Source organism: Centrocercus urophasianus, unplaced genomic scaffold (genome assembly GCF_019232065.1).
Source record: "Centrocercus urophasianus isolate 14NV4802_14NV808 unplaced genomic scaffold, USGS_Curo_1.0 seq_1160, whole genome shotgun sequence".
Taxonomy (NCBI): Eukaryota; Metazoa; Chordata; class Aves; order Galliformes; family Phasianidae; genus Centrocercus; species Centrocercus urophasianus.
Genome location: NW_024884321.1, coordinates 17,496 through 44,114, shown reverse-complemented (window position 1 = coordinate 44,114; position 26,619 = coordinate 17,496). Strand labels below are relative to the sequence as shown.

At 48.2% G+C, this 26,619-nt stretch overlaps 2 protein-coding genes across 3 annotated transcripts; one reads left to right on the top strand and one right to left on the bottom strand.

Moving 5' to 3' along the window:
• Positions 1 to 2,433: 2,433 nt before the first annotated feature.
• SNRNP40 (small nuclear ribonucleoprotein U5 subunit 40) lies at positions 2,434 to 13,325 on the bottom strand. Its single transcript, XM_042809348.1, has 10 exons — positions 13,089 to 13,325; positions 12,864 to 12,993; positions 12,516 to 12,609; positions 10,930 to 11,095; positions 10,131 to 10,253; positions 9,034 to 9,154; positions 8,240 to 8,322; positions 7,749 to 7,810; positions 4,500 to 4,603; positions 2,434 to 2,855 (listed from the first exon to the last, which is right to left on the bottom strand). The coding sequence occupies exons 1-10, from the start codon at positions 13,323 to 13,325 to the stop codon at positions 2,806 to 2,808; spliced, it is 1,170 nt and encodes a 389-aa protein (XP_042665282.1). The 3' UTR covers positions 2,434 to 2,805.
• Positions 13,326 to 13,618: 293 nt separating this feature from the next.
• Positions 13,619 to 26,572, top strand: ZCCHC17 (zinc finger CCHC-type containing 17). Of its 2 annotated transcripts, none has more exons than XM_042809345.1 (7): positions 13,619 to 13,890; positions 14,228 to 14,285; positions 15,028 to 15,128; positions 15,833 to 15,924; positions 16,663 to 16,763; positions 17,811 to 17,959; positions 25,669 to 26,572. In XM_042809345.1, exons 1-7 carry the CDS (start codon positions 13,849 to 13,851, stop codon positions 25,843 to 25,845), a joined length of 720 nt encoding a protein of 239 aa, XP_042665279.1. In that variant the 5' UTR covers positions 13,619 to 13,848; the 3' UTR covers positions 25,846 to 26,572. The 2 variants fall into 2 exon arrangements, with proteins under 2 accessions (XP_042665279.1, XP_042665278.1); XM_042809344.1 differs by having other exon boundaries at positions 13,619 to 13,923.
• The last annotated feature ends 47 nt before the right edge of the window (positions 26,573 to 26,619 follow it).

Below are 26,619 nucleotides of genomic sequence, written 5' to 3'. Positions count from 1 at the left end.
AGGAATTTGGCTCTGCAGAGCATGAAACTCAGCTCCCAGTGCCCCCCCGGGGGCTGTTAACTGCCGGGATCTGCATTCCCTCTCCACCCTTCCAACCCCCTGAGCAAATTAGATTAAATCCACAAATTGCAAGGACGGGGCCGGTCATGGCTCACTGAGCACGTGCCCCATTACCAGCAGGTGGGTGCTGCTCCTAAATCAGCTTCCAGCTCTCTCCAGGGATGCAGGAGAGAAGAAAGCTCACTGCTGCAGTCAGTGTGCTCATGTTGGGGTGGCACTGCTGGGCTCTCTTGGTCTATTTAGGGAGGAGATGCCCTGAAAGCAATCCGGCCCCACGGCAGAGCTTGCTCTCCTTGGGGTGGGGGGATTAGTGTTAATCCAGATCATTCTCCTGATCTGGGTCACAGCTGCATGGATGCCAGCACTGATGCACTGAGCTGCTGAGCGTCTCATAGTCACAGCCACCAGGTGGGACTGGGCATCTCAGGGTGCTGCCAGACCCCAGGGTGCAGCATCACAGCCCACCTGCAAGGCACACCAGGCACGCTCACACCTCTGCTTTTTTCCTCATTTCCTTTTCCTTTGTGCAGGAAAAGCCAGAGCCTTGGCTGCATCCTTCATTCACACCAAGGTGGGTTTAAGGCTGGCCATTCCCAGGTGACTGGGGGATGCAGGAGGAGGCCTCTCTACGGCTTCACCTCAGGTTCCTCCTTTGCTAACTAAGGAAAGAAAGCACCCTTTTTTCTTCCTTTAAACAAACACAAGTCAGGAAATCGAGCAGTTACTATGTTGTCACCACCAGCCAGGCCCCCAGCCTCTTCCCTCAGACATTTGGGCATACATTCAGATGAAACAAACCCTCAAGGATTATAATAGGGCCCACAAAGCACCACGTGCACGTGCCTGTCTGCTCCTGGCCAGGCAGCCCCATCCCAGGGCACAGGAGCTGGCCTGAGATCCGGCACTCCCAGCCGGGCCCCCTGCTCTCATTCACATGCATTCCAGGCCGTGTTATTTAACACTCCGCAGAATTAAAAATAAATCTTCCCCCTGCCTCCAGCTCTCTCTGCTTGGCTCTTCAGCTGGAGGATGATTTGTTTGCATTCGATGCATCCACTCACCACCATCTGGTGACAGGTCCTCCCCCGTCTGCACCATCCTCCTCCTCACCCCACCTGTCAGCCCCAACCTCAGCAGGGTCCTGGTGCAGGGCAGGCTGCAGGCTGGGCAGCAGCAGCTTCGCCAATGCGGCGTCCTGGTGAGCAGCAGTGCCACGGGTGCAGCTCCTCTGTGTTGGTACGGACTGATGGCACCTGCTGCTCCTGCTGGGCGTCGCAAGGAGCTGATCCTCACTGGATTTGAAGCTGGGGCTCTGCTCAGTGCAGACCTGGTGCTCCAATCCGTCAGCCCAGCTGCGGAGCTGGGCAGTGAATGAGGCAGTCACAGGTTTCCTGCATCCCTAAAACAAGGACACAGCACCAGGACAGGAACCATTCCAGGTGACAGTGACAAAGCAGTGTCACCCCACATCCGCTCTGCCTCCTCGGGAAGGGCAGCCACACTTCTCACCCTCCTTCAAAGCTTCTCCATCCTTTCCAGCCTCAAGTGCACAATCCTCCAGCTTTTCCCTTCTCTCCACAGTAAGAATACGGGCAAGAATGCAGTCAGAGGAACTTCTTCCCATTGTACTGTGTGAACTGCAATAATTTTCCACCTCTTAAATACCTCCTTATGGCTGCAGCAGAATTCCTCCTGATCAAACACACCACGACTGCACAGAACAGTCCTGGAGTGGGAGGATCACAGGTTCATCATCCCACCCAATGTGCAGCCCTCCTCCAGGACAGGACAGGGAACCAGTGAGAGGTGAGCAACACCTGACACAATCTGAGCTACGGCAGCAAAGGGGGAAAAAGGGGTGAAAAAGGAGAAACTGGGCAAGAAACTGGGGTGGACACGTTCAGAACAGAAACTTGTGGGGCACAGACCTGACCATGGAATGGTGGGGATAAGCCAGCAGGGAAGGAACTTAAATTGCTGGAAGGGAAATTGTTTTCTCCTATCCCAAATCTTGATGGTAGATAAGCAACGTGCACCCAACCTGCCTGACAACCTGCCACATCCCAGCCAGCCTGCGATGCAACAGGGGATGTGCAACCAACCCAGCTCCTGCACTGCTGAGTCCTGAACTCATTCCTTTTACATTTATTTATAGCAGAAGGCTGACTCTACTCAAAACAAGAAAATAGAATTCAGCAGTAGCCTGACAATTATTTCCAGTGTGGTCATTTTTATTGCCATGAATAAAAAATAAAGCTGCTCTTCTGAAGTTCAAGTATACGTTTTCCCTGGGTTATATACGAGTGAGGGCTTTGATTTAGTATTGTACAGTAGAAAAGTAAAGCAGAACAATAAATTCCATCCACACAGTTCTTGTAAAAAGGTGTCTATTTCAGTTTGACCATATAAAAACAAGCAAGAGAAACCGGACAGGGAATATACAAGCCACAAATGGAATTTAAACAAATTACACAAATTTCAAGTGATCTGGGTAAGGGTTTAGCAGCCCGCTGTACAGCCAAATTCAAAACCAATTCAATTCTAAGTTTTCCTTCTTCCCCAAAAGGGGAAAAAGCCCAAGCTGTACAGCAGGGCCATGCAGACACTGCAGCCTGTGATGTCTCATCAAGCTGCTTCAGTGTTTTCCCATTACCACGAGTGTGAGGGGGCTGGCACCAGCAAAAGTCAATCCTACTTCTGTAAACCAGAGACTTCAGGGGCACAAATCACAGCATCTTCTCAGCTTCACTGGATCTCCCCCATATACAGCCTCTTGTCACTGGATGCAGAGAGTACTGCAGGAGAGAGGAACACAACAATCAGTTTGAAACCTCTGCTGATGACACACTGTGGATTTAGCTGCTGGCTGTAAGTTATCTCCAAAGCCAGATCTCATCTGCTCCCCAAAAACGCTTCATGGGATTACCACTGACATTTCAGCACACGCAGCACAGCAGCAAGCACGTAGAGCTCTGGCTGCCATTCCCCTGCCCCAAGACAGACATAAAGGCATGCTGCCTGTAATGTCTGAGCATTAAAACACTAAAGAGAGACCCATAAACACGCTGGTAATGCTCTCAAATATCCTGCAATGTTATTTTGCTTGCAAGGAGCATTCAGACTGTGAACAGGCACGGCCACTGGGACCGCGTGCCACTAGAGGGCAGAGGCTGGCTGGAAAAGCCTGGCCACGCTGCTGTCAGAACAGAAGCAGAACGCAGCTGCGCTCAGCCAGAACAGCCCTCATGCAGAGGGGCTAAAAGGCTGCTGAGTGCATGCAAAGCACAAGTGTTAAGGGTGACGACGACTCCATCAGAGCTCTGTTCTTGACCTGGCAGCTATTTCATTCAAGTCTGTGAGATGTGTGTGGGGGGGGTTGGCATGAAGCTTGCAGACCAATGTCTGTCGCCTGGCTCGGCGTTGCCCCCCCATGCAGATGCAGAACGTGAGATGGGTGGAGTGAGCTACAAGACCAACGTTCCCAGATGTTAACAGGAATCAGCCGCAGGGCTCGCGTGCCACGACTGGGTAGGTTTTTAATTTTTACTTTCAGACGAGTGATTGATGCTCAAAGAGAAGCTCAGCAGAACACAATTACGAACAACCCGCTCCAAAGCGGAAAGATGGCTCTGCTCTTCCAGCACAGTCTCTGAAGACAGAGCAATGAATAACCAAGGAACAAACCCATAATTCACTGCCCCGAATCCCCACCCCCAGGCTGCTGCACACTGTCATGCTCAGCACCACTGAGCTCTCAGCTTCCCTTCGGGGTTGCCTCGTGTCAGTTTTTGGCTGAAGCAGTGTGATGACCTGGCTGATGGTGTGAGTGTTTCCATAGAAACAAACAGTGCCCCGTGGTCCTCCTAGGGCCACAAACAGCGCTAAGAAACTGACACCAAGTCTGGTCTCAGCCATGGCACTGTAGCTGTTCTGAGAAAGCCACCAGCTGCATTTTCTCACCCACCACTGATATGCAGTGCCACACCTTTGCCCTGGAGCAGAACTTCTGGGACGATGACTGAAATCTCTGCTCAAAGAGCCTCGTTTGTCCCCTGTAGCTTCTGGGAAAGGCAGAGGCCCTGTGCTGGAGACATGCCTCTAGGCTTCTCTAAGTGTTATCATGTGGTCAGCAAATACATGGTTATACCAAACCCAAGTATCAAAAATCTTTTCCCGTGGCCTCTGAACAGAAGCAGCAGCTCACAGCCACCTGCAGCTCATGGACAGACCTCCACAGCACTGCTGGTCACCAGGCCCACGAGCAGAGCCCCGCTGCTCAGCCCAGGGCTTGGCTCCAGGCTGCAGTGGATTTCTTTCCCCTGGTTCTTCAATACTTGGGTTCTGGGCCACCAACACTATTTGTGCTGTTTTATGGAAGACCAGCATCCAGCAGGCTCTGAATCTGTTTCCCCAGCTGACTTGATCTGGGGAGGACTTACTGATAGGTTCCTCTGGATGGAAAGCCAGTTCGTTCACCGACCCCGCGTGGCCTGGCAGCTTGTACAGAATCCTCCTGGATGTGGTGTCCCACACATAGACAAACCTACAAGACAGTCATTATGAGAGCAAGCATTTGTAAAGGGAGAGTAGGTGCCTCCCACACCAACGGCTGCTTCCTGCAACGGTTCACCACCCAGGCTGTAATAACCACAGCTGTTAGCATGGATAAACAAGGAGCCTTCAGGAGCAAAACGCTGCACTGCTGAATTAAAAGGAGCAAAGGTCTGAGCAGGTAGGAGCTGATGTGCCAGCTCTGTGTTAAAAGCCTCTCTGCTGTCTCAGCACTGCAGCACTGAGATTGATGAGGCCACGGAGACCCCCAGCACAACAGCAACACAGTGGGCTCAGAGACACATGGAGCATCAGAACGACTCTTCCTCTTGCAAACACCTCCCTGCAAGCACCATAGGGACTCTCAGTTCAGGCTGGCAGGCAAGCAGTGAGGAGGAGTCTGGGTGCTCCCCCCCAGTCCCTGCCATAGCACAACCCCTCCCAGTCAACAACCTTTATATATGGATTTCTTCCTGCGACGCCACTGAAGTCATCATTCACTTGGCAGCATTTATTAGGGGCCGATCAGATTGCATGCAGCCCTTGGATTAATCTCCTGCGGGTCGCCATGCTGCACTGCTGCAGGTCCTGCCCGCCTGCCTCACCTTGGCTGAAGGACAGAATCGACAGCACTGCAAGTGCAGCGGGTCAGAAATAAACTGCTGGCACCAGGCAGCATTCAGACTATCCTTACGGTCTCCAAATGGGAGAGAAAAGGCACCTCTGTGCTGCAGAACACAGCCTGCCCTACCACATTCCTGCTGCCCGTCACTATGCCAGTCCACAAAGCGATGCCCAGCCCTCGGATATGGAGACCACAGCCAGGCAAAACGATGCTGCGTCCCACCTGCTCGGCCTCCCTCCCAAACTTAACCTGGAATGTCATTTGTTACAGGTTCTCAGCTCTTCAGAAAAAGAATCAGTGGTTTGGGAAAGCTGCCAGTTCTGCATTACGCTCCTCCTGCCTTCTCGTTTTGCTCCTTAGATAAGTGAGTGGCATCTGAAATAAAATCTCTCAGGGGGCAGAAGAGGAAAATGGCAGAGCAGTAATTGGTGGAGTTCAGTGTGGAGAGCAGCTCTGCCACACACGTGCTTCAGAGACATCAGCGTGGCTGCTCACAGGGGATGCTGCAGAGGGTGAGGGCAACGAGGGACAGCAGGCAAGAGGAGAACACATGTAAAAGTGACCTGCAGCCACGTTCCTCCAAAGGAAGGCTGCTGCAAATGCCACTGTGATCAGTACATCCCAGCTGCGTGAGCTGAAACGTGCTCAGGACCAACGGCCCTTGTACATCCCTGCACACAACCCAGGCTCCAAAGCTGGGCCACTCCAGGCTTACGCAGTGCCCCCAGCACCGAGTGCCACCACCAGCTGCTCTTTCCCTTTGACAATGCTTTGCACACCTCATGAAGACCAATGGTTGGTTTTACATCAGGCCTCTAATTGCAAAAACCATCTCTTAGTTGAAACAGAAAAATTTCTGTTTCTTGGTTGAAACAGCAATTAACTTCTTTTCTGCCCCAAAAAGCACTGAATCTTTTATGATCCTTGTTGGCTAAGCAGAGAGGACACTGGATGCCAACAGAGACTTTTTCAGAGGCATTCTTCATGTTATTTTCTTAAAGGATGTGAAAAGGAAAAAAAAAAAAACGGAGCATCCCACTTGAGTCATGAATATCATTTAAAACAGCATTTCTTCAAGCACAGCTATTGCTATTATCCAGCAGGCAAGAATCATATCAGGCACTTTCACTACAGAATTCTGCTGCAATGTTTTTTCTTTGGTATGGCAAAGCAGGAAAGCATTAAGCAGCTGATTTTACAATAACCCTTCTGAAAGGCTCACAGTGAAAAGAAAAAAAGTCAGATAATTGTCACACATACTCCACATAATGCAGAGCAATACAGCAACCAGTGGGGAATTACCTTTTATGCAGACAAATGGAAATTTTTAATCTTGCTTTGCTTTCCCAGCAGATGCTCCTTCTCAAAAAAATAATTACAAAACAAAACCAAAAAAACCTTAAAAACTCAGAGATAGCAGGAAGATCTGAGTGGCCTCATCCAACACCTGGCTGTGTGCTCCTCATCACGAATTTCACAGCAAAGTTGCTGTCAAACCACACAGCTACATCAGCATCTGCAGAACTAACCTCGTGGCCTAATATTTCCAGCCCCACTTCACCGTGTCAGGCTGCCCACACTGGGACTGGCCACAGAGGCACAGGTATTCCTAACCACGTGCTCTGCTGCTGCAGCCCAGTGGGACTGGAAAGAAGGGTCACATCTCAGCTGTGACAGCTGGCCCCACTGTATCTGCTCTGTAAGAGCCAAAGCTCTCCCTGTCGTCTATCAGAAACTCATTAATTTGCTGATTACTGCTGTTCCATGCCTTGGACTCTGGCCTGCAGGAATTCTTGTCTCCATGTCACTGACAGCGGCCCTGGATCTGCTCCAGCACTTTGGTATTCTTCATGGCAACCTTCAGTGCCTGGCAGGGACCTGCTGCCCTTCTCCCCCTGCCCACTTGACCCTTTGGTTACCCCAGCCTGCAGAATCTCTCATTTAAATACGTCAGGTACGTGCTAATTTAGTGACAACTTCATTTCCTCACATCTGTTAATTAAAGTAAGGATCACAAACAATCCTCAGAACAGCACTGGTGCTACCTGGTAGCTCTGATACTCGTGGTCATTATCAGCACCAATCCAGCACTCTGCAGCAATCTGCCAGAATCTCTGCCTTTAGAAAAGTCTCACAAGAGTCTGCTGCTACGACTGCAAGAGACCTCATGTGCTGCCAGCTACGCTCCTGTCACCTGCTTGTCCATCTGTTGGACACACTGACTGAACACAGGCAGAAATGGAGCTCTCTAGAAGGTTTCTGACAACAGCAATAAGGATTTTACAACCATACAGTGCTTCTCCACTGATGCAAAGGCAATATGAACACATTGCTGCTATCACTGCTGCAGACAATGCTCACAGATTACCACAGGGGGTTGTCTGGGTCTTCACACCTCCATGCACAACTCTGGCTCTTCATATTAATTTTAGAGATGATCCAGCTCGTTTCAGGAGTGATTGCAAACATAGTTTGGGATTGACAGTAACAGAGAAACACGGTGATAACTCACCTGTCAGCAGATCCCCCTGCTATCTTACTCCCATCTGGAGACCAGGAGCACCTCAAAAGATTCTAAAACAACGATAAAAAAAATAGGCACAGTTCAATTTCCAAAGAAGATTCAGCTCTTCCCTTCCACTTCAAGTAAAATCGCCATGAGACTTTAAATATCATGAGCACTACTTTAATGATCCCTCTTCAAAAGATGAGAAAGTAATGACAGGCTTTATTTTATTGCTGGAAACATCCATCGCCTTGCTACTTTACACAATGTAGATAGCAAATGTAGAAAATACTTAATTTACAGCTAATTACAGCAAACTGAGCAAAGAAATTTTGTTACTACAGCTTTAATTGGAATCTCACTTTGTGCATTAATCTTCCTTTGAGTCCTTATTAAAGCCTCACTGGTTTAAACTTGAACTTAAAAAACAATTTACAGAGAAGTTAATAGCTGCAGCGTTGCATGAACACCAGTGTTTCAGTCTGCAATACACTCACCTTTTCAAAATTATGCACGTTCCCCTGGAAAATCTTCACACATCTCTCTTTTGGGGCAAACGGTCGCACGTCCCAGATGCGAACTGCAAGAGAGCAGCCAGCAATCAGCTGGAGATAGCAAGGCAGGGGGCAGGATCAGCTGCAGACGACCAAAGGTCTGGTCACATTCCTTGTTCTTTTCATGCTCATGTTTCCTCAGAAGCTAAAGGAAACCAACAGCTTTCCCGCTGCAGGAAGCTGCGATATGAAAGGTCAAATGCAGCAATTTGTAATTCCTAAGACCACTGCCAACAGGAGGAGGAAAATCCAAAACAACTATTACCCAGACGAGCCACTGTCTCCTTCCATGAGCATCTGCTTTATTCTAACACACTTCATGATCACACTTCCAATCAGATCAGCTTCGCTGAGCACCCATAAGTGGGAGACGGAAGCAGCACAGTCATTCCCTGCTGCGGGGAAGCAGCCGAACCACTGACAAAAGCCAGACCAAGATTATGTTCAACTGCCTGTGCAAATAACTTGTGCCGCAGCCTGTGTGCCCATCACCCTTTGGGAGACGTAACAAACCTTTCTTCTGCTCCCTCTCTGCAACTATCACGGTTCTAACAAAGAGAACTGAAGTTTTCTCTGCTCACCCAGCCTGTGTTCTGCCCATCTTTTCACCTGGTTCTCCCCTTTTAGCACAATGACCAATTTCAGCTGTTCCTTTCCAAGATGCCACACACAGCTCTTCAAAAGCAGGGGCTGACAGCTGTCTGCACAGCTGTGCTGTCACATCTGGTAGGATGTACCTGTGTTATCCATTGCGTTAGAGAGCAGGTAGGAGCCTTCTGAACTCAGGCTGAGGCCTGTCACTGAGTCTGCATGCCCCCTCATGGTGTACGTCAGCTTGTTCTGGCGAAGGTCCCACACCTTTCAGACACAGACACAAGATTGTGGCTTAGAAAGGGCAGAAAAGACTCTCAGCAACGCTCTTTCCAAACCATTTCATGCAGGTACTGATCAGCCATCTGATGAAATCAGTTTTCAGTTTCAGTTGGGTGAGATCTGAATGGCTGAAGTATAAGGCTATAATGTTATGTATTGTCCTCTAAAGGGCAATTTTTTTTCTCTATTTCTTACCTAACATGTCCAACCACAATTGCAAAAAACAATGAAATTTCAGCAGCTTATGTATGCAGAATTCCCTTTCAATCTGGCCTAGCTCCCTCAGTTCCCGAATTCCACTGACCCATGGCACAGAGAAGCAGCTGCCCAACCTCACACTGCTTTTTCTCTAAGAGTTACTGCCAAGAGGGCAATCAGAACAGATACCATTTCAGTGCTACACTTAGTGGTGGCCCTCTGACAAGAATGTGCTCCCCATGCCTAGGTAAGACTGGAGACTGAGGCTAAAGAGACAGTATGACTGAACTGTGAAGCTATCAGAAGAATCTCAGCTACAAAATGAATGAAACACTGAGAGTGCTCTTAAATAAGAACTTTCCTCAGTAGCAGGTGACAAGTTATTGAAGCAGAGGTCAGAGAATGTGGATGTGTCACCAATTTTTCTTTAGCCTACCTCATATACGGCTCTAGTGCCTCTGTGAGGAGCACCAGCTGCCAGCTTGCATACCATATCAGTGGCAGTGTGTGACAGCAGCACTGGGACGTGTGGCCAGTCACATGGCAGACAGCCCTGGGACAACTACCTCAGCTTGTTGGCCTCAGGTCAAGAGAGAGGTTGGACACTGTGGATCAGTGCAGTTCTTGTGACAGTAAAATTAACCAATAGTCTTCCACATTTGCTCTTGACCAATGGGGCATTTTGCATGCTGCTAAGTAAATATTGATGGGATGGAAAAGGTGAGCATGGTTGGAAAGACACACGAGGACACAAGCGTCATACCTTAATATCGTTGTCAATGCCCCCAGATATGATCTGATCACTGGTGTCATTGAAAGTTACAGCCAAGACCTGGTAGGTGTTCTGAAAGGTCTGGACAGCAGCTTTTTTTCTGATATCCCACAGCTGAAAAGACATTGTGGTGGTAAAACTTACATGTAGGGAGTTGCACACGTGCTTTCATAGAACCATAGAATGGCCTGGGTTGCAAAGGACCACAGTGCTCATCCAGTTCCAACCCCCTGCTGTGTGCAGGTCGCCAACCAGCAGCCCAGGCTGCCCAGAGCCACATCCAGCCTGGCCTTGAATGCCTGCAGGGATGCGGCATCACAGCCTCCTTGGGCAACCTGTTCCACTGCCTCACCACCCTCTGGGGAAAAATCTCTCTGTTTTGCAGACTCAGACCACTCTACTAAAATCCACTCTTTCACACCTCAAAGGATTTTTACAAAAACCACAGTAAAAGTCTGCTGCTGCTAAAACACAGGAATTCCCCAGTTTTAATGAAAAATAGGAGGGAAAAAGGCTGTTGAATAAAAGATTTCAGTAACTGCTTGCCTTCCACTTGTTTGATTAACATTGTTCAACAGAAGAAGTGCAACTGAGTGGATTAATTTTCTTAACCTCCATCTAAAAACGTACAGGAGGATTGACTGAATTTCTTTTCTGGAATCAAAATTTGTTGATAAAAATCTATGAGAGTTACTAAAAGGTGAATTCCCCCAGTTTAAATGGAAATGAACATGTTATGTTCTTGGAGATCCTATCTTATTTTCACCGTGGACTGCCTCCACATACTGACCTTCACCGTCCCATCATCACTGCCCGTACAGACGAGTTGAGGCCCTCGCCTTGCTGGGTAGCAGGAGTTCACAAACGAGGTGTGGCCCTTCAGCCTCTTCACTCTCTCTCCAGTCTCACTGTCCCACACAGCCACAGTCTTGTCTGTAGATGCTGAGAAGAGCATGCTGTGGAGAAGAACCACTGTGAGACTCTCAATGTCAGAAGCATTTCTCCAACTCACTTTCTTACTCTACAGATGTGAGGTCACAGCTTGAAATATTAAGTGGGAGCCACTGAATGAGACACTCATTTTGGTTGAAAAGATCATGTCCTGTTACCTGAAAAAATGAGACTGACATCCTTCTTGCTACAGCCATCTTTCTTGCTACAGCTGCTGAGGGAAACTGAGTTGTTTTGTTTGGAGGAAAAGGGGCTGCTCTCTACAACTGTCCAGATCCTTTCCCACAGGACACCCCTCCAGCCACTCTCCCTGAGCCTCTACCACTGCATTGTTGTGACCCAAGTGCAGCACTCAGCTTTGTTGAATGTCATGTGACTGGACTCAGACCATCAACTCAGCCTACCCAGATCCATCAGCAACACTGCAGCCCAACATGGTGTCACCTGCTAGTTTCCTGACGGTGTACTCAAACTCTCTATCAGGATCTAATGAAGATCTGATAAAAACATTAAATGAAATTGGCCCCAGTACTATTAAGAACTATGCCTAACGTGCAAAGACAAATGTCTGCCGACTGACAGTAGAACAAATACACAGGAGGTGCTTTCACCAAACCCCACTTCTATTTAAAATTATAGATAGGATTTCTAACTCCTCAGACACGGTCTGTGATGGAACTGGGACTGTTTAGTCTTGGGAAAAGGAGGCTGAGGGCAGACCTTATTGCTCTCTTCCAATACCTGAAAGGTGACAACAGCAGAGCGGGGTTGATCTCTTCTCACTGGTGACAGGACGAGGGGGAATGGCCTCAAGTTGTGCCAGGGTAATTTTAGGTTGGATATCAGGAAAAACCTTTACAGAAAGGGTTGTTAAGCACTGCAATGGGCTGCCCAGGGAGGTGGCTGAGTCACCATCCCTGGGTGTGTTTAAAAACCATTTGGATGTGGTGCTCAGGGACATGATTTAGTGGAGGGTTGTTATTTAGGGTAGCATGGTTAGGTTGTGGTTGGACTCAACGATCTTTAAGGTCTTTTCCAACCTGAGTGATTCTATGATTCTTTGGGAAGAGAAAAAGGAAAGTCTAGCAACCTCCTGGTTCAGATGCAATGGTGGAAGAACCTTCTGAAATAAAAAAGCACATACGTGTTCTCTTTCCCACCCCAAGCAATTAGCATTTCCCACATCATCAGCATGAGCACTCAGATCTCTAAAGATTGAAACCAAAGGCATTCATAAGTCACAAGTGGCTCCAGAGTCAATGCTCAGCCTCGAGCAAACACCACTCCTGATCTGGAAGAGTGTCACAAGGGCTGCTGGCTGAGCTGGAGCAATGAGGAGGTGCCGTGCAGGGCTGTGTCCAGCAGAAAACATCTCCCTTTCAAAACAGTGGGGATTGGGCAGAAATCTACCAGTGTGCTCCTTACCTGCCATCCGTGTTATAGTGCAGCTCCATCACCGCTCCGCTGTGTCCTTTCAGTGTGGCATAGTTATCACAATCCCCATACACATTCCATAGCACTAGAGAAACAGGAGAGAGGAAAGTGAACAGCGTACGAAAATACATCTAATTCAGATAGAGAAATCTGCAGCCTGGAAGAGAAGACTCTAGGGAGATGTGAGAGCAGCCTTTCCATATCTAAAGGGAGGCTATGAGAAAGAAGGGGCTGATGCTTTAGTGGGATTTCTTGTATAGGACAATGGAAAGTGGGAGATTTTGTTAAGTACAAATTATTTTTACACCAAGAGTAGTGAAGCCCGGCCCCACTACTCACGGATCAGCCTGTCAAAGCCGGCAGAAGCCAGGGTGTTGCCGTTGGGGTGGAACTTGCAGCAGTACACCTCTCCCTCGTGCCCCGACAGCAACATGATGGGCGCCTGCAGCGAGGAGCAGCGCGGGGGGCCCTGCGGGAGGACACGGGGAGAGAAGTGAGGGGCAGCCGGAGCAGAGGGCACAAGGAAAAGGTCCTCTCCATTCCCGCCCCCCTCAGAGCCCCTACCGATTGTAGCAGAGCACCGGCTGGGGGCTGCCCGCCACCGCCTCCGCCCCCTCCGCCAGCAGCCGGTGGATCATGACGGGGCCGCTTGGCCGCCGAAGGCACGAGGGGGAGATCGGGACCCGGCGTAGGGCCGGGGGCAGCGCCAGGAGCTGGGCTGGGGCCGGGACCGGGAGCTGGGCCGGGACCAGGGCCCGGGCCGGGGCCGCCCGGGGCCTTTCGCTTCTGCTGCTCGATCATCTCCACGGGCCGCGCGCGCCCGCCCGGCTCCCCATTGGCCAGCAGCACGGCCTTCTGCCGCGTTGATTGGAGGAGCTTTCCCGGATGTCCCGCCTTCCTCCCGCCTTCCTTCCGTCGCGTAGAGAATACGTAAGGACGCCGCTTGAAAGCTACGCGCCCTCCTCGCACGGATTGGCCGCGCTGACGCCGGAGAGGTCAAGGGGAGGGCGCAAGATAACATCGGTCACTTCGATTGGCTGATTCTTGGCTCCCGCCAGTATTGCCCGCGGTGATTGGTGGGCTGAGGGGACGCCTCGGGTGAGGGCGGTGCGGAGGTGGCTCAATGTTGGCAGCGAGCGAGATGTGACTTTGTAGTGGGTTTGTCTGAGGATTTGGTCACGGGAAGCGTTCTTTTTTAATTAACCTTTTGTACTTAAGGCAGCTCTAGTGTCGGTGCGGTAGCTGGAGCCGGCAGGGAGGCGGCCGCGGATGCCGTGGGCGGCGCTGGAGGCCCTGCAGTGTGTCACCCCCCGGTGCTTAGGTGATGGAGCCGCTGCCGGAGCTCTACGCCATCTTCCAGGGCGAGGTGTGTGAGCGCAGCGCTGGGAATCGGAGGAAAGTGCGTCTGTGTTCCTCAGCGCTGCTTAGTTTGGGCCGATTTCCGTATACATCCGTGTGTGTGCGCTCACGTGTGTGTATAAGCGTCTATAAGATGCTTGTCTGGGTACACAGACAAGCACAGGAGTAGCTGGCCTCATCTGCTCTTTTTAGCAAGCAGTGCTGGCTGTAACCTGCTGTGGTTCCCAGAGTTCTAGGAAATCACATGAACCCTCTGGATGTCGTGTGTGTTCTAGCCACTTTACTGAGAGCAGTTTTAAGGTGTTTCAAGGGCTTGCTCTTAAATGTGTTCATTTTCTTCACAGGTGGCTGCTGTGACAGAATATGGGGCATTTATAAAAATCCCAGGCTGCAGGAAGCAAGGTTTGTTTCTGTTATTTTGTTTGGACTCGGTTACGTGTTGGTGTGTCCGAGCCAAACAGCCAGCCTCAGAATTAAGCACTTGGCAGCTTTTAGAAGAAGTGTTTTTTCAAAACAAGGCAGCAGTTGATGCTCTCAGAAAGTAGAATTTAGATGGTATGCTTGCATGTGAGGCTGAGGTTTGTTTAGATATGGCTTTTTCCCAAGTGTGGTATATTTAAATATAGACAAAGCAGGGAATCACTACAACTTAATGGTTTGCACTGCTTACTTCTCTACTGGTTGTACTGAATGAGCTTAATGCAGAAGACTGAAATAAAACTCAGATAAAACAAATCGTGGCTGTTTTCAAGCTCTGTCTACAGCTGTGGGAAACATGCAGTGTGAAACCAAGTGATTTTACAGAAGGAGCAATGGTAGCTTGTTGTTCTGTTATCCAGCAAATAGTCACTTCCCACTGATCTAAAAGTGCCCAGCTCCTTTTGTACCACTTCTAATAAAGGTTTTGGGCAGAAATGTGTCTGCTGTAGAGAAGCTCTGAGGTGCAGAGCCTAAACAAACTGTGCTTCTGTACTTCTTCATGCACATATTACTGTGCTGACGTTGCCACACATACACAAAAGTAGACGTGATAAAAAGGATGAGCTGAAGATAAAAAAATGAATGGTGTTTATTTTCTAGTATTATTTCTTAATAAGGCACAATTTTATTTTTTCTTTTCCCCTTCTTCCAAAATTCCCATCAGGTCTTGTTCATAAGACTCACATGTCTTCCTGCCGCATAGATAAACCCTCAGAGATAGTGGATGTTGGAGACAAAGTATGGGTGAAACTCATTGGAAAAGAGGTAACTTGAATTCTCATTCCTTTTGTGCTGTGTAGATATTGTATATTGTAGTACAGTATGCTGTAAGAATAGTGAACTTGGAAATTCTGTGTGCAGGGGCTCATGGCTTTGTTAGGGATGTGATGTGTTGATTTTTGCTAGTGGCTGAGCTGTGCCTACTTTCAGATGTGACTTTGGGCGCTGACCTGTGGCTCAAAATAATGCAGTTCAGGAAAGGGGCCTTCATTAAAGCTTTTGACTGAAAAGCGACAGAATTCTACTCCTTCCTGCACACCCGTTCTCACCTTGTGTTGTGAAGGGCTGTAAGGAGAAGGCTCATACAACTTCATTTTTCAGTATGCAGTTTTGCTAAGCTTCTGATCTGGGGGATCTCCCCTGTGGGTCGTGTATTTGAGATTTATTGGAGAGCTTCCAGTTCTTCCCTGGTGTGGGTTTGGTCATACAGATCCTCTGTTAATCCGAAAAGACTTCTAGTGATCTTGTCTTTTTTTCTGGGTCAGCTACTTAAGCAGAAGCTGTTCTATTTATTGGAATGCTCTATACTGAAAATGCAGCTACAGTATAATAGAACAGAATTGCTTTGGGTTGTTATTCTTTATAGTGCTCTGCTACCAATTTCATTTCTTCTCTGTAGGCCTCCAGATGGATTGCATTAATTAGCATCGTGTCATTTACTCTTCTTATTCCATTTACTTCTCTTCCAGGTGAAAGATGACAAACTGAAACTGTCCCTTTCCATGAAGGTTGTTAACCAAGGCACAGGGAAAGATCTTGATCCAAACAATGTTTCCCTTGAGTAGGTAAATCTACTGAGTAGAGTGTAACAGCTCGTGCAGGTTGCTGCTGCTTGCTTTTCCCTGCCTTTCCTTCCTAGCCTTCCTGCCATAATTATCCTTCCTTCAGAGGGTGAGAGAAGCTCTTCCTGAGCTGCTGAGCAGTGCACTGGCTGGCTGGGGGGCTGACTAAAGGTGCTTCCTTGGTTGTGCTGCTTAGAGGCTGGCAAGAATTTCACTCCAGCAGTGAATTGCACCCCTGTGCACCCTGGTAGCATTTTGGTTCTTGCATTTAGTGGTGGTTGTGCACTTGTTCTGGGAAAGTTGTTCATCCAAGATGGGCGCACTCACTTGTACGTGGTAGGGAACCAAATCTCGACTGCTCAGATGTTCCAGAGCTTCCTTCTCTACTTTTTCCTGTGCCATGTCTTGCAGCTCAAAAAAACCTCTTATTTTCATACTGGAGAAGTGTGTGTATTCACCTACATCATGCAGATGTTACTGTCAAGGACTTAATTGCAGCTTATAGCATTTGCTTGCTTTGTGTAGAGGATGTTCAGCTGATCTTAAAATAGAAGGTAGCAGTAACATGCTCTTAATGATTTGGTTTATTTTCATGTATAGGTGGTCAGCTCTATTCTTTGATTTAGCTTAATTGTGCTTTTAGAGCAACGTTCGGAAGGGGTGGGGGAAATTTAGCTTGCCTGTGTGTGAGTAAAAAGGGTTGAGATTGAAAGTGGAGCTTTGTCTTCTCTTCCCAGTCAGGATGAGAGAAAAAAACGCACATTTAGGGACTACACCAGTCAGAAGATCACCCTTGAAGCTGTCTTGAACACTGTGTGCAAGAAATGTGGCTGCAAAGGTATGTTTCTGTGGGGTTGTTTTGTTCTTTTGGTTCCAACCAGGTAGTGACCTATGGATGGAATTGTAGTGATGGCTGTTGTACTGCATTTTGTTTTGTAAAGGCTAAGTTCTGCTTTGAGGAGAGCAGCATTTTCTATTAATTATTGTGCAAAGTGAAGACTCAAGTAAATTACTTTTAGAAGGTGTTTTTCTTAAAATTGCATCCCCGAGCTTGCTTCTGAGTATGGGTTCTCTTTTTCCTGTGTTTTTGTTAACTTGTCTTTATAACCAAGGCTTCATTCCAGTTTTGCCTTGTGAGAAATAAATGCGTGCCTTCACCAGACTGTTTAATGAGGGTAGGAAAGGTCAGTGAACATGACTTGACTGATTAGTTGCTGGCAATGCAGTGTAAGTTTATAAGCAGCTGTCTTGCAGCTCCAAGTAAGCATTTTTACCTGAGACTTTTGTATTTTGCTTAGTGCAGCAGTGAGAAGTTGGCTTGTGTGGTACTTCTACGGTAGCTTTGCAAGTGCTGAGGTCGTTCTTTGTATCTTGAGTTTTTGCTGCACCCAACTTCTCGTTTGTAAGTGGTAAGGCTGGAGTTGATGCTGTTTTGGAGAAGGTTAATAAAGGCAGATAGAAAGGCAGCTATTAAACACCAGTATGGTTCTGTGCAGTGGCCTTATAAAATTCCATTCTAAAGAAACCCCCAAACTTACCTAGATCCTGCATTCTTCCACTCCCCACCAGATGTCTGTCCCTTCCATGTATACTTTTTCGTGCTGCTTAAGTCCTTGCCCTTATTTTCCTGTTCATATCGAGTCTCTTAGCTTTGCTTTGTCTAATCTTTCCAAAATGTTGTATTTTGCACCTATTCTCATCTTTTTCAATCAGGGCATGCTAAAGTAATACAAATACCTGGACAAGAAAAGTATATTTGAGATTGTTGTATTGTGGCTACGAATACAAAAAGGTTGTTGGCACTTTGGGTGCATGAAGTGCAGTTGTACAAAATAGAAGCGTCTGAGGATGGAGAAGGATTGTTCCTTCAAACTCTCTTCTGCAGGTCATTTTGCCAAGGAGTGTTTTGTGCAGCCTGGAGGGACCAAATACAGCCTGATTCCGGAAGAGGAAGAAGAGGAGGTGGCAGCAGCAGAATGTGAAAGACGCAGGAAGAGCAGCTTGTCTGGTGATTCTTCAAAGAAAAGGAAGAAGGTATGAGGTACCTTACTGCACGTCTGGGAAGGTGAGCCAGACAAGATGGTTCTGTTGAGTTCACCTGTGATCTGCAGCACGTGACTGAGTGCCAGTGCTGGGCTGAGGAAGTGGCTCAGTTGTGTGGGGGTTCTTTAGCTGAACGGCGGCCTTTTCTGCAGACTCTGCAGCATTTCTTGTACTCCTTTTATTCTTGTTAACTGTCCCTAAGCTGTGTTATAATGCATAGCTCTCAGAAGAGGTAAGAAAGGCATCTTTTTCTTATTCTGAAGCTCCATAGAGCTTACTTAGGTTTCCTGAATTTCCACGTTTCTTGCCAACAGCCCTCTTTTGTCTTCTTTCTTGCTGCTCTTATCCAACCACTTTTCTTTAATCTGAAGCAAATGCCCACTGCTGCCCTGCCATCCTCTGTGATGTGAACTTGACATATGTGCACATGCCAGGGTAAAATCACAGACTGTATTTGCACAGGAAGCATACTCCATTTCCAGGCTATAAAGTTACAAATTTCCAGGGATCTTTTATGGTTTTGTATCTTAATCTTGGAATGGTTGAATGCTGGTTTCTGATTTAATTAAGGAAAAAAAAAAAAGTAGAAGAAACTTGAATCTAAAACAGGAGTGCTTGGTGATGTGTCTCATTGCACAGAAATGAACATTCCGCTTTGAGACTTGGGTAAGTAAACATTTTGTCAGTCACCTTCACATCATGAGCATCCATCATTCTTCCAAAGCCTTTTTCTTTCTTTTTTTTCTTCCACAGCCTTACAACCATTCTGTTTTCCTGGAGAGGTGCAACAGACAGGAAAGGCAGTGGGATTTCCCATGTTTAGAAGCAGGTCAGGCTGAAGAAGGGGGGAACTTTTGGAAGAGGCAGTGAGATGTGCTTTGCTTCCCAGTGTGGCTCTCATTCAAGAATTGTGTTGGGCTTGTCTGCGGTGTGTTATGCTGCAGTGTAGCATACATGTCCTCTTTTCTCTTCTGGTCTTGGAGGCAGTCAACTGAACTGACTTGTTTCCCAGATCCCAGCCTATCTGTGACTTTCAGCCATCAGTTTCTGTCTTGCCATTGTGAGAGCAGGCTGTTGGCAGAAGCTCAGTGGAGCTCGTTTCTCCTACCTGGAGTTCTTCTCCATCTAGAACAAGGATGATTTACCTGTGATGGCTCACTTTGTCTTACAGTGTAGCTGTTATTTCAGTGCTGTTGGGGAAAACCTGTACTGGGAGGTACACAAATGGTGCTTTATCACATTGGTGCCTGTAGGGGTTCCCTGTGGAGCCTTGCCCTGCTGGGACTGCAGGATATGTGGGTCACTGCTGTGAATTACTTTTTTTTGTTTTTCAGTCTGTGAATGAGCAGCCTTTCTTTGAATGTTGCTTGTTTCTTTGATCTTCTCCCTTCTCAAGAAGGCGATCAAAAGTTTTCAGATGTTTTCCAGTGCTGGAAAATAAAACTGGGCTTTCTAGAGGCAGGATGTGGGATCCTTGAAATGAATAGCTCCCTTGTTGGCTTGGGAGCCTGCTGTGATCTTGTCTGGGAGCCATCATTGTGCTTCCCTGCTTGCCTGGATCCCCAAGAGGATTTGCACAAAATAGAAATAGCTCAGTCTACCTAGTGAGAATTGCTTTGCAAACCTCATCCCATCTGATGTTTGTTACATAGGTGTGGAAATATATTTTTAGTGAGTAGAGAGGTGCTTGGTAGATAGGAAACTGCTGTTTAGTGTCGTAGTAATAGCTCCAGGTTGTTCATTGTCTGCATTTTCTGTGTCCCTGATCTGATAGTTCCTTGCAGTCCCCTGAGTGCTCTTCCCACCCTCCACGCTTTCCTTAAAGAGATGCTCTGGAGAACTTACTCTCTGCTTTGTGTCCATGCCATCCCCAGAGTCACTGTATGGTGGTTTGTTGCTGTAGACTTGGTTTGTGGGAGTCCTGGAGAAAAAACAGAGTGTTTTTTTGTCCCACTGGAATCTCCTTCGTCCCACAGTGGAGATGAAAACAAAGCTCTTTGGTACTCTGCTCTTCTGCCTGAACTGTATGACGTTTATAGAGGGGAGCTCTCTGCACTCAGAGAGCATCAGCTTCTGGAATGACAGTGGATACAAGACTTCCTGCTTTCAGGTCGCCATGTCAGTGCTCACGCCTCCTGTTACCAGTGAGAAAACGGTGGCTGGTGGCAGAAGCTCATCTGGTGCTGTCACTGTGCTGTGGAAATACCAGAGAGCATCTGAGCAGCCTTGACAGCTGTGCAGGCTGCTGCTGTGTCCCTTTCACTTTTACTCTGTGGGTCACAGGGTGAAGGAGCTCCTATGGGAACACGGCATCGTGGCTGTGCTGAGCTTGCGTAGGAGGGAGGCGTGCTGAGAAAAAAACCAAACCCTTCTGATTCTTCTCTCTTGCCCCCTTGAGGAAAGAACTGCTGTTTCAGCACTAGGAGGAGTATCTTTAATTTGAACTTGACAAAAATGACCTGTGGTTTTGCAATGGTCACTGGAATTGTGTGCTAAATGTGATCTGTGGTTGCTTTTCTGCAATCCTTGCAGCTTTTTCTCCCGTCCTGTAAAAGATTACCATGAAGTATTCCTGTTGTCTTTCACTTCAAACCACACCTTGTTAAGTGTTGTTTGTTCAGTGACCTGTAACTCATCAAGCTCATCTGTCCTTGCCCATTGCTAGTACTTGTTTTCCTAATTCTGAAATGGCAGTAGCTTGGGGCACTGCAGTCAAATCCACTCTCTTCACACAGAATGCTGTTTTCTTTAACATCCCTTCTTATGCTTTTCTGACTTCTGCTGTTTGATAAAGGGCCATAGTCTAGACTCTTCTCATCAAATAAATTCTAACTGATCCTTAAAGTAGGGATAAAACATATATTTTTATTTACATAATGAGTCTTGCTTAATATTAAACTGAGAGATGGATTTTTTTATTTTGTATTTTTTAATAAAAACTTAGGAATACCTGCACCTTGCTGGAGATGCAGGAGGACAGACAGCTGGAAATCCATTTTCCTTTATCACAAGGACAGACATAAGGGCTCTAAACACACCAAGGCCACAAAGTGCTGGCGAAAAATTCTTTAAACTTCTTTGAGAGTTGTGGACACTCCCCTCTTATCTCAAAATCAAATACCTGTAGAAGGAATGAGCTGTTATAAGTTCTTAGAATGTAGCCCCGAGCAATTTGTCTTACAAAGAACAGGAAGAGGCCTGGAGCAGTGTGGTGCCCCTTCACAGTACCAGCTTCTTCAGAACACCTGGCAATGGGAAAGGCAGGGCTGTCAGGCTGTAGCCCAGCTGCTCAGCTTCTGTGTGCCATCCCTCAACACAGTTGTTTTTTTTTCCTTGTATTTGAGGGATTTTGAAGCAAGTTTGTTCCATTTCGTTAGAACTGTAGTAGAGGTACTGAACAGTGCAGTGCATATGAGGAACTGTGATGGTCTTTGTACTTGTAAAGATGGTCAGAGAGGGCCAGCATTTGAACCTGGGCAAAATTTGGGCAAAATTTTCTCACAGTGCTTGCACAAATGCAGTGTTTGTAGTCCTGAGGGAGTGCCTGGGTGTGCCTGAGAACAGCAGAGCTCAGCTTCATCCATCAGCAGCAATCCCTTCTGGAGACCCGTCTGCAGCTCTGGGCCTGGGGAGGCTTTGCTGCTGTTATTAAAGGCAGAATTTGGACATTTACTTTGGCACTGACGTGTAAACCAGAGGAAGGCTGTGCAGTGCAGGTAGGTCCTGGTGAGCAGAGTGAGCCTGGCATCCAGTGGAGCATGGGAAGGCAGCTGAGTGCTGCTCATCCTGTGCCAGCATGCTGGCGCTTAAAGTCTGTGGTCTAGTGGCTTTTCCTCTGTTATTGGTGTACCTCTCCCTGTAATCCTGAGGGGACAGATGTGACATCCTGTCTTATCTTCAGCCTTCACATGCTGAGACAGCTTCCCAAGCTCTGGGATGAAACTGTTAGTTAAGGTCTTCTCCAGTTTTCTCACCACGTTCACAGACTGGAAAAGCTTGAGAAAATTCTCCACGCTGCGTCCTTTTTCCTGGAAGATTTAAATCTTCACAGTCTTCAGAAGAAGATGGTGGTGATTTGCTTCTGCCCTTGCCGTGTGAGTTTTGTAGTGAAGTTGGTGTTGCCACAGTTAGGGTGGTGCTGTTGTGGAGCTACAGAAACTGACACTTGCCAAGAGGCTGCTAGGTGTGCAGTCAGCTTGGTTCTCTGAATCTTCCCTGGGGTCTGAGATGACTCCTTGTTTGATACTCAGCTCTAAGCTGTGCCTTGACTTTGCTACGTGGTCTCCCTAAAATAATTGCTGTGTTTCACATTTAATAAGCTACTAGCTTCCTTCTTTCTTTGTCCTTATTTGAGTGTCTATCTGGTGCTATGGCATGTTGTCCATGCTGAATTGAGATTTTTAGATGGGCTGCTTGTGTCCCCACTCTTAGGGGGGGATGTGTTATTAAATGAAACACATACACCCCTCAGCTTGTCTTCCTTTAAGCTGGTGTGTTCATATGGACACCACGCTTGCCTGGAAGTGACTGAAGCTAATGGAAAGAATGTCTTGTGGGGAGGAAGGGGAGAACTCAGCCTTCTCTGGGCTCATTGCATTTTTTCCCCAAGCAATCTGAAGACAGCTTGCCCTTTACAGCACGAGGTGAGGCGCTGGAGGGCTGCCAGCAGCTGGGTGAAATGCCCTGTTAAAGAATACTTCCACACCACATGGTCCTGGCTTTAACATCCTCCCTTGTCACAGTGAGCTGCCAGAGGACCTTCAAGCCAACAGCAGAAGCAGAGTCAGGATGGAAAAGTCAGTTATTACAGGGGATTTTCCCCCCCATCTTTACCTCATTTATTATTTTTCTGTTCTTAACAACTGTTTCTCACACAAATACTGGTTTCTTCGTTTGCAGTCTTGTGGGTGAGCAGGCACGTTGCCTTTCTCAGGCTTCCTTCTGTGAAGCGAGTTTCCTTTAGGTGGATGCTTTCCAGTTTTTTAGCTGGGATGGCTGTTTTTGCCTGGGTGGGGTGGGTGTGTAGCCAGCTCCAGGCAGTGCTGCAGGCATCCCAGAGTGACTCAGGACAGGCCCACAGTGTCAGTGCTGCATTCAGATCTTCAGCACCCAGTTCTGATCCCAGCTTTGTTGGAGCAGGTAGAAATACTTGCCCACGTGAGTCATTCTGGTTCTGTGCAGGTATCACTTGTGTACCCGTGGCTGATGGTGATGTTCCCTTTGCCTGTTCATGCATTCTTTTCCTCTTCCTTGGCTTAACTGTTCTTCTGGGTTGGCTGTGGATGCACAGAGCAGCTAGCTAAGAGAGGAGACCTTCCAGAAAACTTGTTCTGCCTGTGGCCCTGTGTCTTGCACAACTGTGCCTTTGGGCTCACTGCTTTCTTGAGTTTCCTCATGAAGTGAGTGCATGGCACAATCAGCCCTGCCATGGAGGGGTGTGATTTACAGCAGGCCTCTTCCAGTAAAGCTCTGCTGCAAGCCCACGGGTGACCTTGAGGTCATTGGAAACACTTGGCATTGAAAATAAGCAGAGCTGCTAGCTTGGGGTCTCCAGGCTTCTCACGTTATGCTTCCTTGCATGGTGGAATGTAAAGCATGTTTTATATGGCAAACACTGAATTTGTGTTTGGGATTGTCAGTAGCAGTGCCCATCTCTGGCAGTGGCTCTTTGCTTTTGCCCCACTTGGAGGCTGTTTCCAGGAGCTCGCTTCCACTCCAGCTGTGTTTTTGCAAACCCACGTGTTTGGTGCTTTCAGCAAGAGCCATTTTTGGGCCCAAACTGGGCATGGAGAGCGCAGTGCTTGTGAACTGTGGCAGCGTGGCAAGTCTGAATAAGATGTGTGTGGTAGAGTGTGCATGGGGGGACAGGAATCACAGAATCACAGAATTGTAGGGGTTGGAAGGGACCTCCAGAGATCATCGAGTCCAACCCCCAGCTGGACTGCAGATGGGGGAAAAGCCTCATCGAGTACAACCAGCACTTGGACTTGCCTGTCTAACTGGATAATGCAACTGGCTGCTGGTTTTCAGCAAGCTTGGGAAAGTCTGTGCCCAGTCTTACGTATGCAGGTCAGAGCAGTTAGCACACACACTGTCCAGGAATGAGCACGCTTCAAGCAAAAACACCAGTGTAGGGCTTAGAGCAGCAAGCTTTGCTGGCTGGGCTGCATTCCTCACTGCTGTTGTCTAAACCTATCACAGGCATTTGCAGTGGCATGGCTGGCCTTGCTGGCCCATCTATGCTTTGTGAAACTCCATTTTGCTGCCTTTCTTGCATCCTTTTTACGTGCTTGAACTGCAATGAAAATTCACGGTAGGCATCTGCAGAGAAAAGTCTCTTTCTTAGTGTTGATTCGACTGTGGAGGAAAGCTGTGAGTGCTTGCTGCTGGACGGAATGCTTGCTGGACACAGTCTCTGCATGCTTTACAACATACTGCATCTTGGGCCTGCTCACCTGCATGGTGCTTTAATTTACTTCCCAGAATCATGGTGCTGCTATTCTGCTCCCCTCTGGTGCTGCGTGGTTTGCACCCTGCAGGTGGTGGCCCAGCTGCTTGTGGTGTGGGGCACAGCAGGTCTGGTGCTAGTCTTCAAGTGCTGCCTGCACAGCCAGATGGCATTCCCCCTTCAGTCCTGCTGTCTAATTAAATCGATACAAATTGCCACCCCCACGCTGTTAAATAGGCTTTGTCTGCCTTGAGATTCTCTGTCTGATGCGACTTTGGGAGGAGGTGTGCTGCAGTACTGATTTCAGAGTAATCTGTGCTAAGAAGTTACTGCTCAGTGCCTCAAAGCTCAGTTCCTCTTATATGATGTATTCAAGCATCAGCTGGTCTTTTGCTGCCTATAAATGTTAGGTCCCTCTTGAGCACTGTACAGCTTTTGTTTCAGAGCCTCACAGAAATGCAGCCCTGGGGGCTCAGCGATGCCCCTAACCTCTGCCTGCCACGTGGTGGGGAGATGAGATTGTGCAAAGAGACTTATTGCCAAAGGGTGCTTTCCTCATCCCATCTCCCCTCCAGGGAGAGCCAAGGGAAACTTCACATCTGAAAAACGTTTTGGGCCTTGGGGGGTGGGAGGGGGTGGTGTGGGATCCGCCCCAGCACAGCTGCTCTCAGGGCTGTGGTGTGCTGGCAGGCCCTGCAGGACCGTCCCGTCCCTCTCTGTGGTTCCCAGGTAATGGCTGTGATGGCTGAGGTTTCCAAACCATTCCTCTGCATTTTGGCTACGCTCAGACTCTGCAGTGAGGAGGAGGGCGTTGTTGTTGTTAGTGCTCCAGTGCGTTAGTGTGCTTTTCCTGGCAGGCTGTGGGCTGCTGATGATGTGGGGAAGCAGGGATAGCTCTCACTTCCAGCCGGCTGTTTTAGAAACGCATTTGGTTGGCGAAAGTTTTCTCTTCCTGCCAACCCCTATAAAAAGGAATAGCCTTAGATAAGTGGAGATCTCTCTGTGATGTGACTACCAGTATTCGGGCTGGGATTTCCATTTTGGTACCCACCTCTGTCCTGCAGCTGTCAGGCAGTGCCTGCTGTAGCTATGGGCAAAGTCCGTGCAGCTGCGTGCGTCGTCGTGTCGGGACAGGCTCACTTCTCTCACAGCTTTTCAGGCTCTCACGACAGCAAGTGGCTCAGTGCCCTGGTGAACACAAGTGACGGTTTTCCCACGTGCAAAGCTGTATTTGTTTTGCTTCATTTGATAGGAGAAGAAGAAGAAAAAGAAGCACAAGAGTAAGCAGTCCTCTGAGTCTGACTCAGACAGCTCTGACTCGGACAGCGATGGGGCTCAGCCAGCCAGCAAGAGGGCCAAGCATTCGGGGAAGACCAGCAAGGCTCAGAAGAAGAAGAAAAAGAAGCATAAAAAGAAGACCAAAGAGTGACAGCAGGCAGAGAGGGGCACTGCTGTTGTGAATCCCTGGAATGTGCTGCTGGGAGCAAGCAGGAGCAAGTCAGCGTGCTTCTTGCAGCAAGGCAAGGAGTTTCCTTCTTCCAAAAGTAATGCTCAGCCTGTGTTGTTCAAGTTGTTGACTCTGCTGTAAGTTTTCCTCTGTTACCTTAGGCATGGGCTGCCTTTTTCTCCCACCGAGGCCAGTGGGCGTGCCTGCCAGCATAGTCTAATTAACTACACCCATTCATCAGCCCCTCTGTCCTGTAGTCTCCTGTTGGGCTGGGTAAGCTGCCCCCACCCTGTAGGCTCCCTGGTCAGCGGCAGCCCTGAGCTGTGACGTCAGTCCCGGATGGAGCTGCCTGTAAAAGGTAGAGCTGTGCGTCCTGCACCCCAGCCTGCCTGCACACGTGCTCTGTTGTATGGGTGCAGCTGCAGTGACTGAGCACAGCCCTGCTGCACAGCAGCTCCGAGGAAGGGCACTGCTATCTGTGCCCTAACCCCACTCCTTTCCCAATGCAAGGCACTGCCTGGAGGGGCTTGGTTCACAGGTTGGCTTTGGTACTCAAACCCTCCTCCTGCTGCATTCATTTTTTTTGTCTGTAAACATTGAAAGTGGCAGAGTAAGAAGCGAAGTGGTGAGCGGTGATATTTTAAGTAAACATTAACTGTGGTGTATTTGCTGCCTTTGTAAAGGATGGAAAATAAATCTCTCAAATCTCCAGGTGTACTTTGTACTGTTCTCTTTCTTTTGCACGCTCCACGCTTT

Excerpts from the sequence above, each read along its gene's own strand:
- ZCCHC17 (XM_042809344.1), top strand. The coding sequence starts at position 13,849 with ATGGAGCCGCTGCCGGAGCTCTACGCCATCTTCCAGGGCGAGGTGTGT. Across the intron at positions 13,924-14,227 it reads GCGCTGGGAATCGGAGGAAA|GTGGCTGCTGTGACAGAATA; the intron begins GTGCGTCTGTGT and ends TTTTCTTCACAG. Across the intron at positions 15,129-15,832 it reads TGAAACTCATTGGAAAAGAG|GTGAAAGATGACAAACTGAA; the intron begins GTAACTTGAATT and ends CTTCTCTTCCAG.
- SNRNP40 (XM_042809348.1), bottom strand. The coding sequence starts at position 13,325 with ATGATCGAGCAGCAGAAGCGAAAGGCCCCGGGCGGCCCCGGCCCGGGC. Across the intron at positions 11,096-12,515 it reads CACTATAACACGGATGGCAG|CATGCTCTTCTCAGCATCTA; the intron begins GTAAGGAGCACA and ends TCTTCTCCACAG. Across the intron at positions 7,811-8,239 it reads ACGTGCATAATTTTGAAAAG|AATCTTTTGAGGTGCTCCTG; the intron begins GTGAGTGTATTG and ends TCGTTGTTTTAG.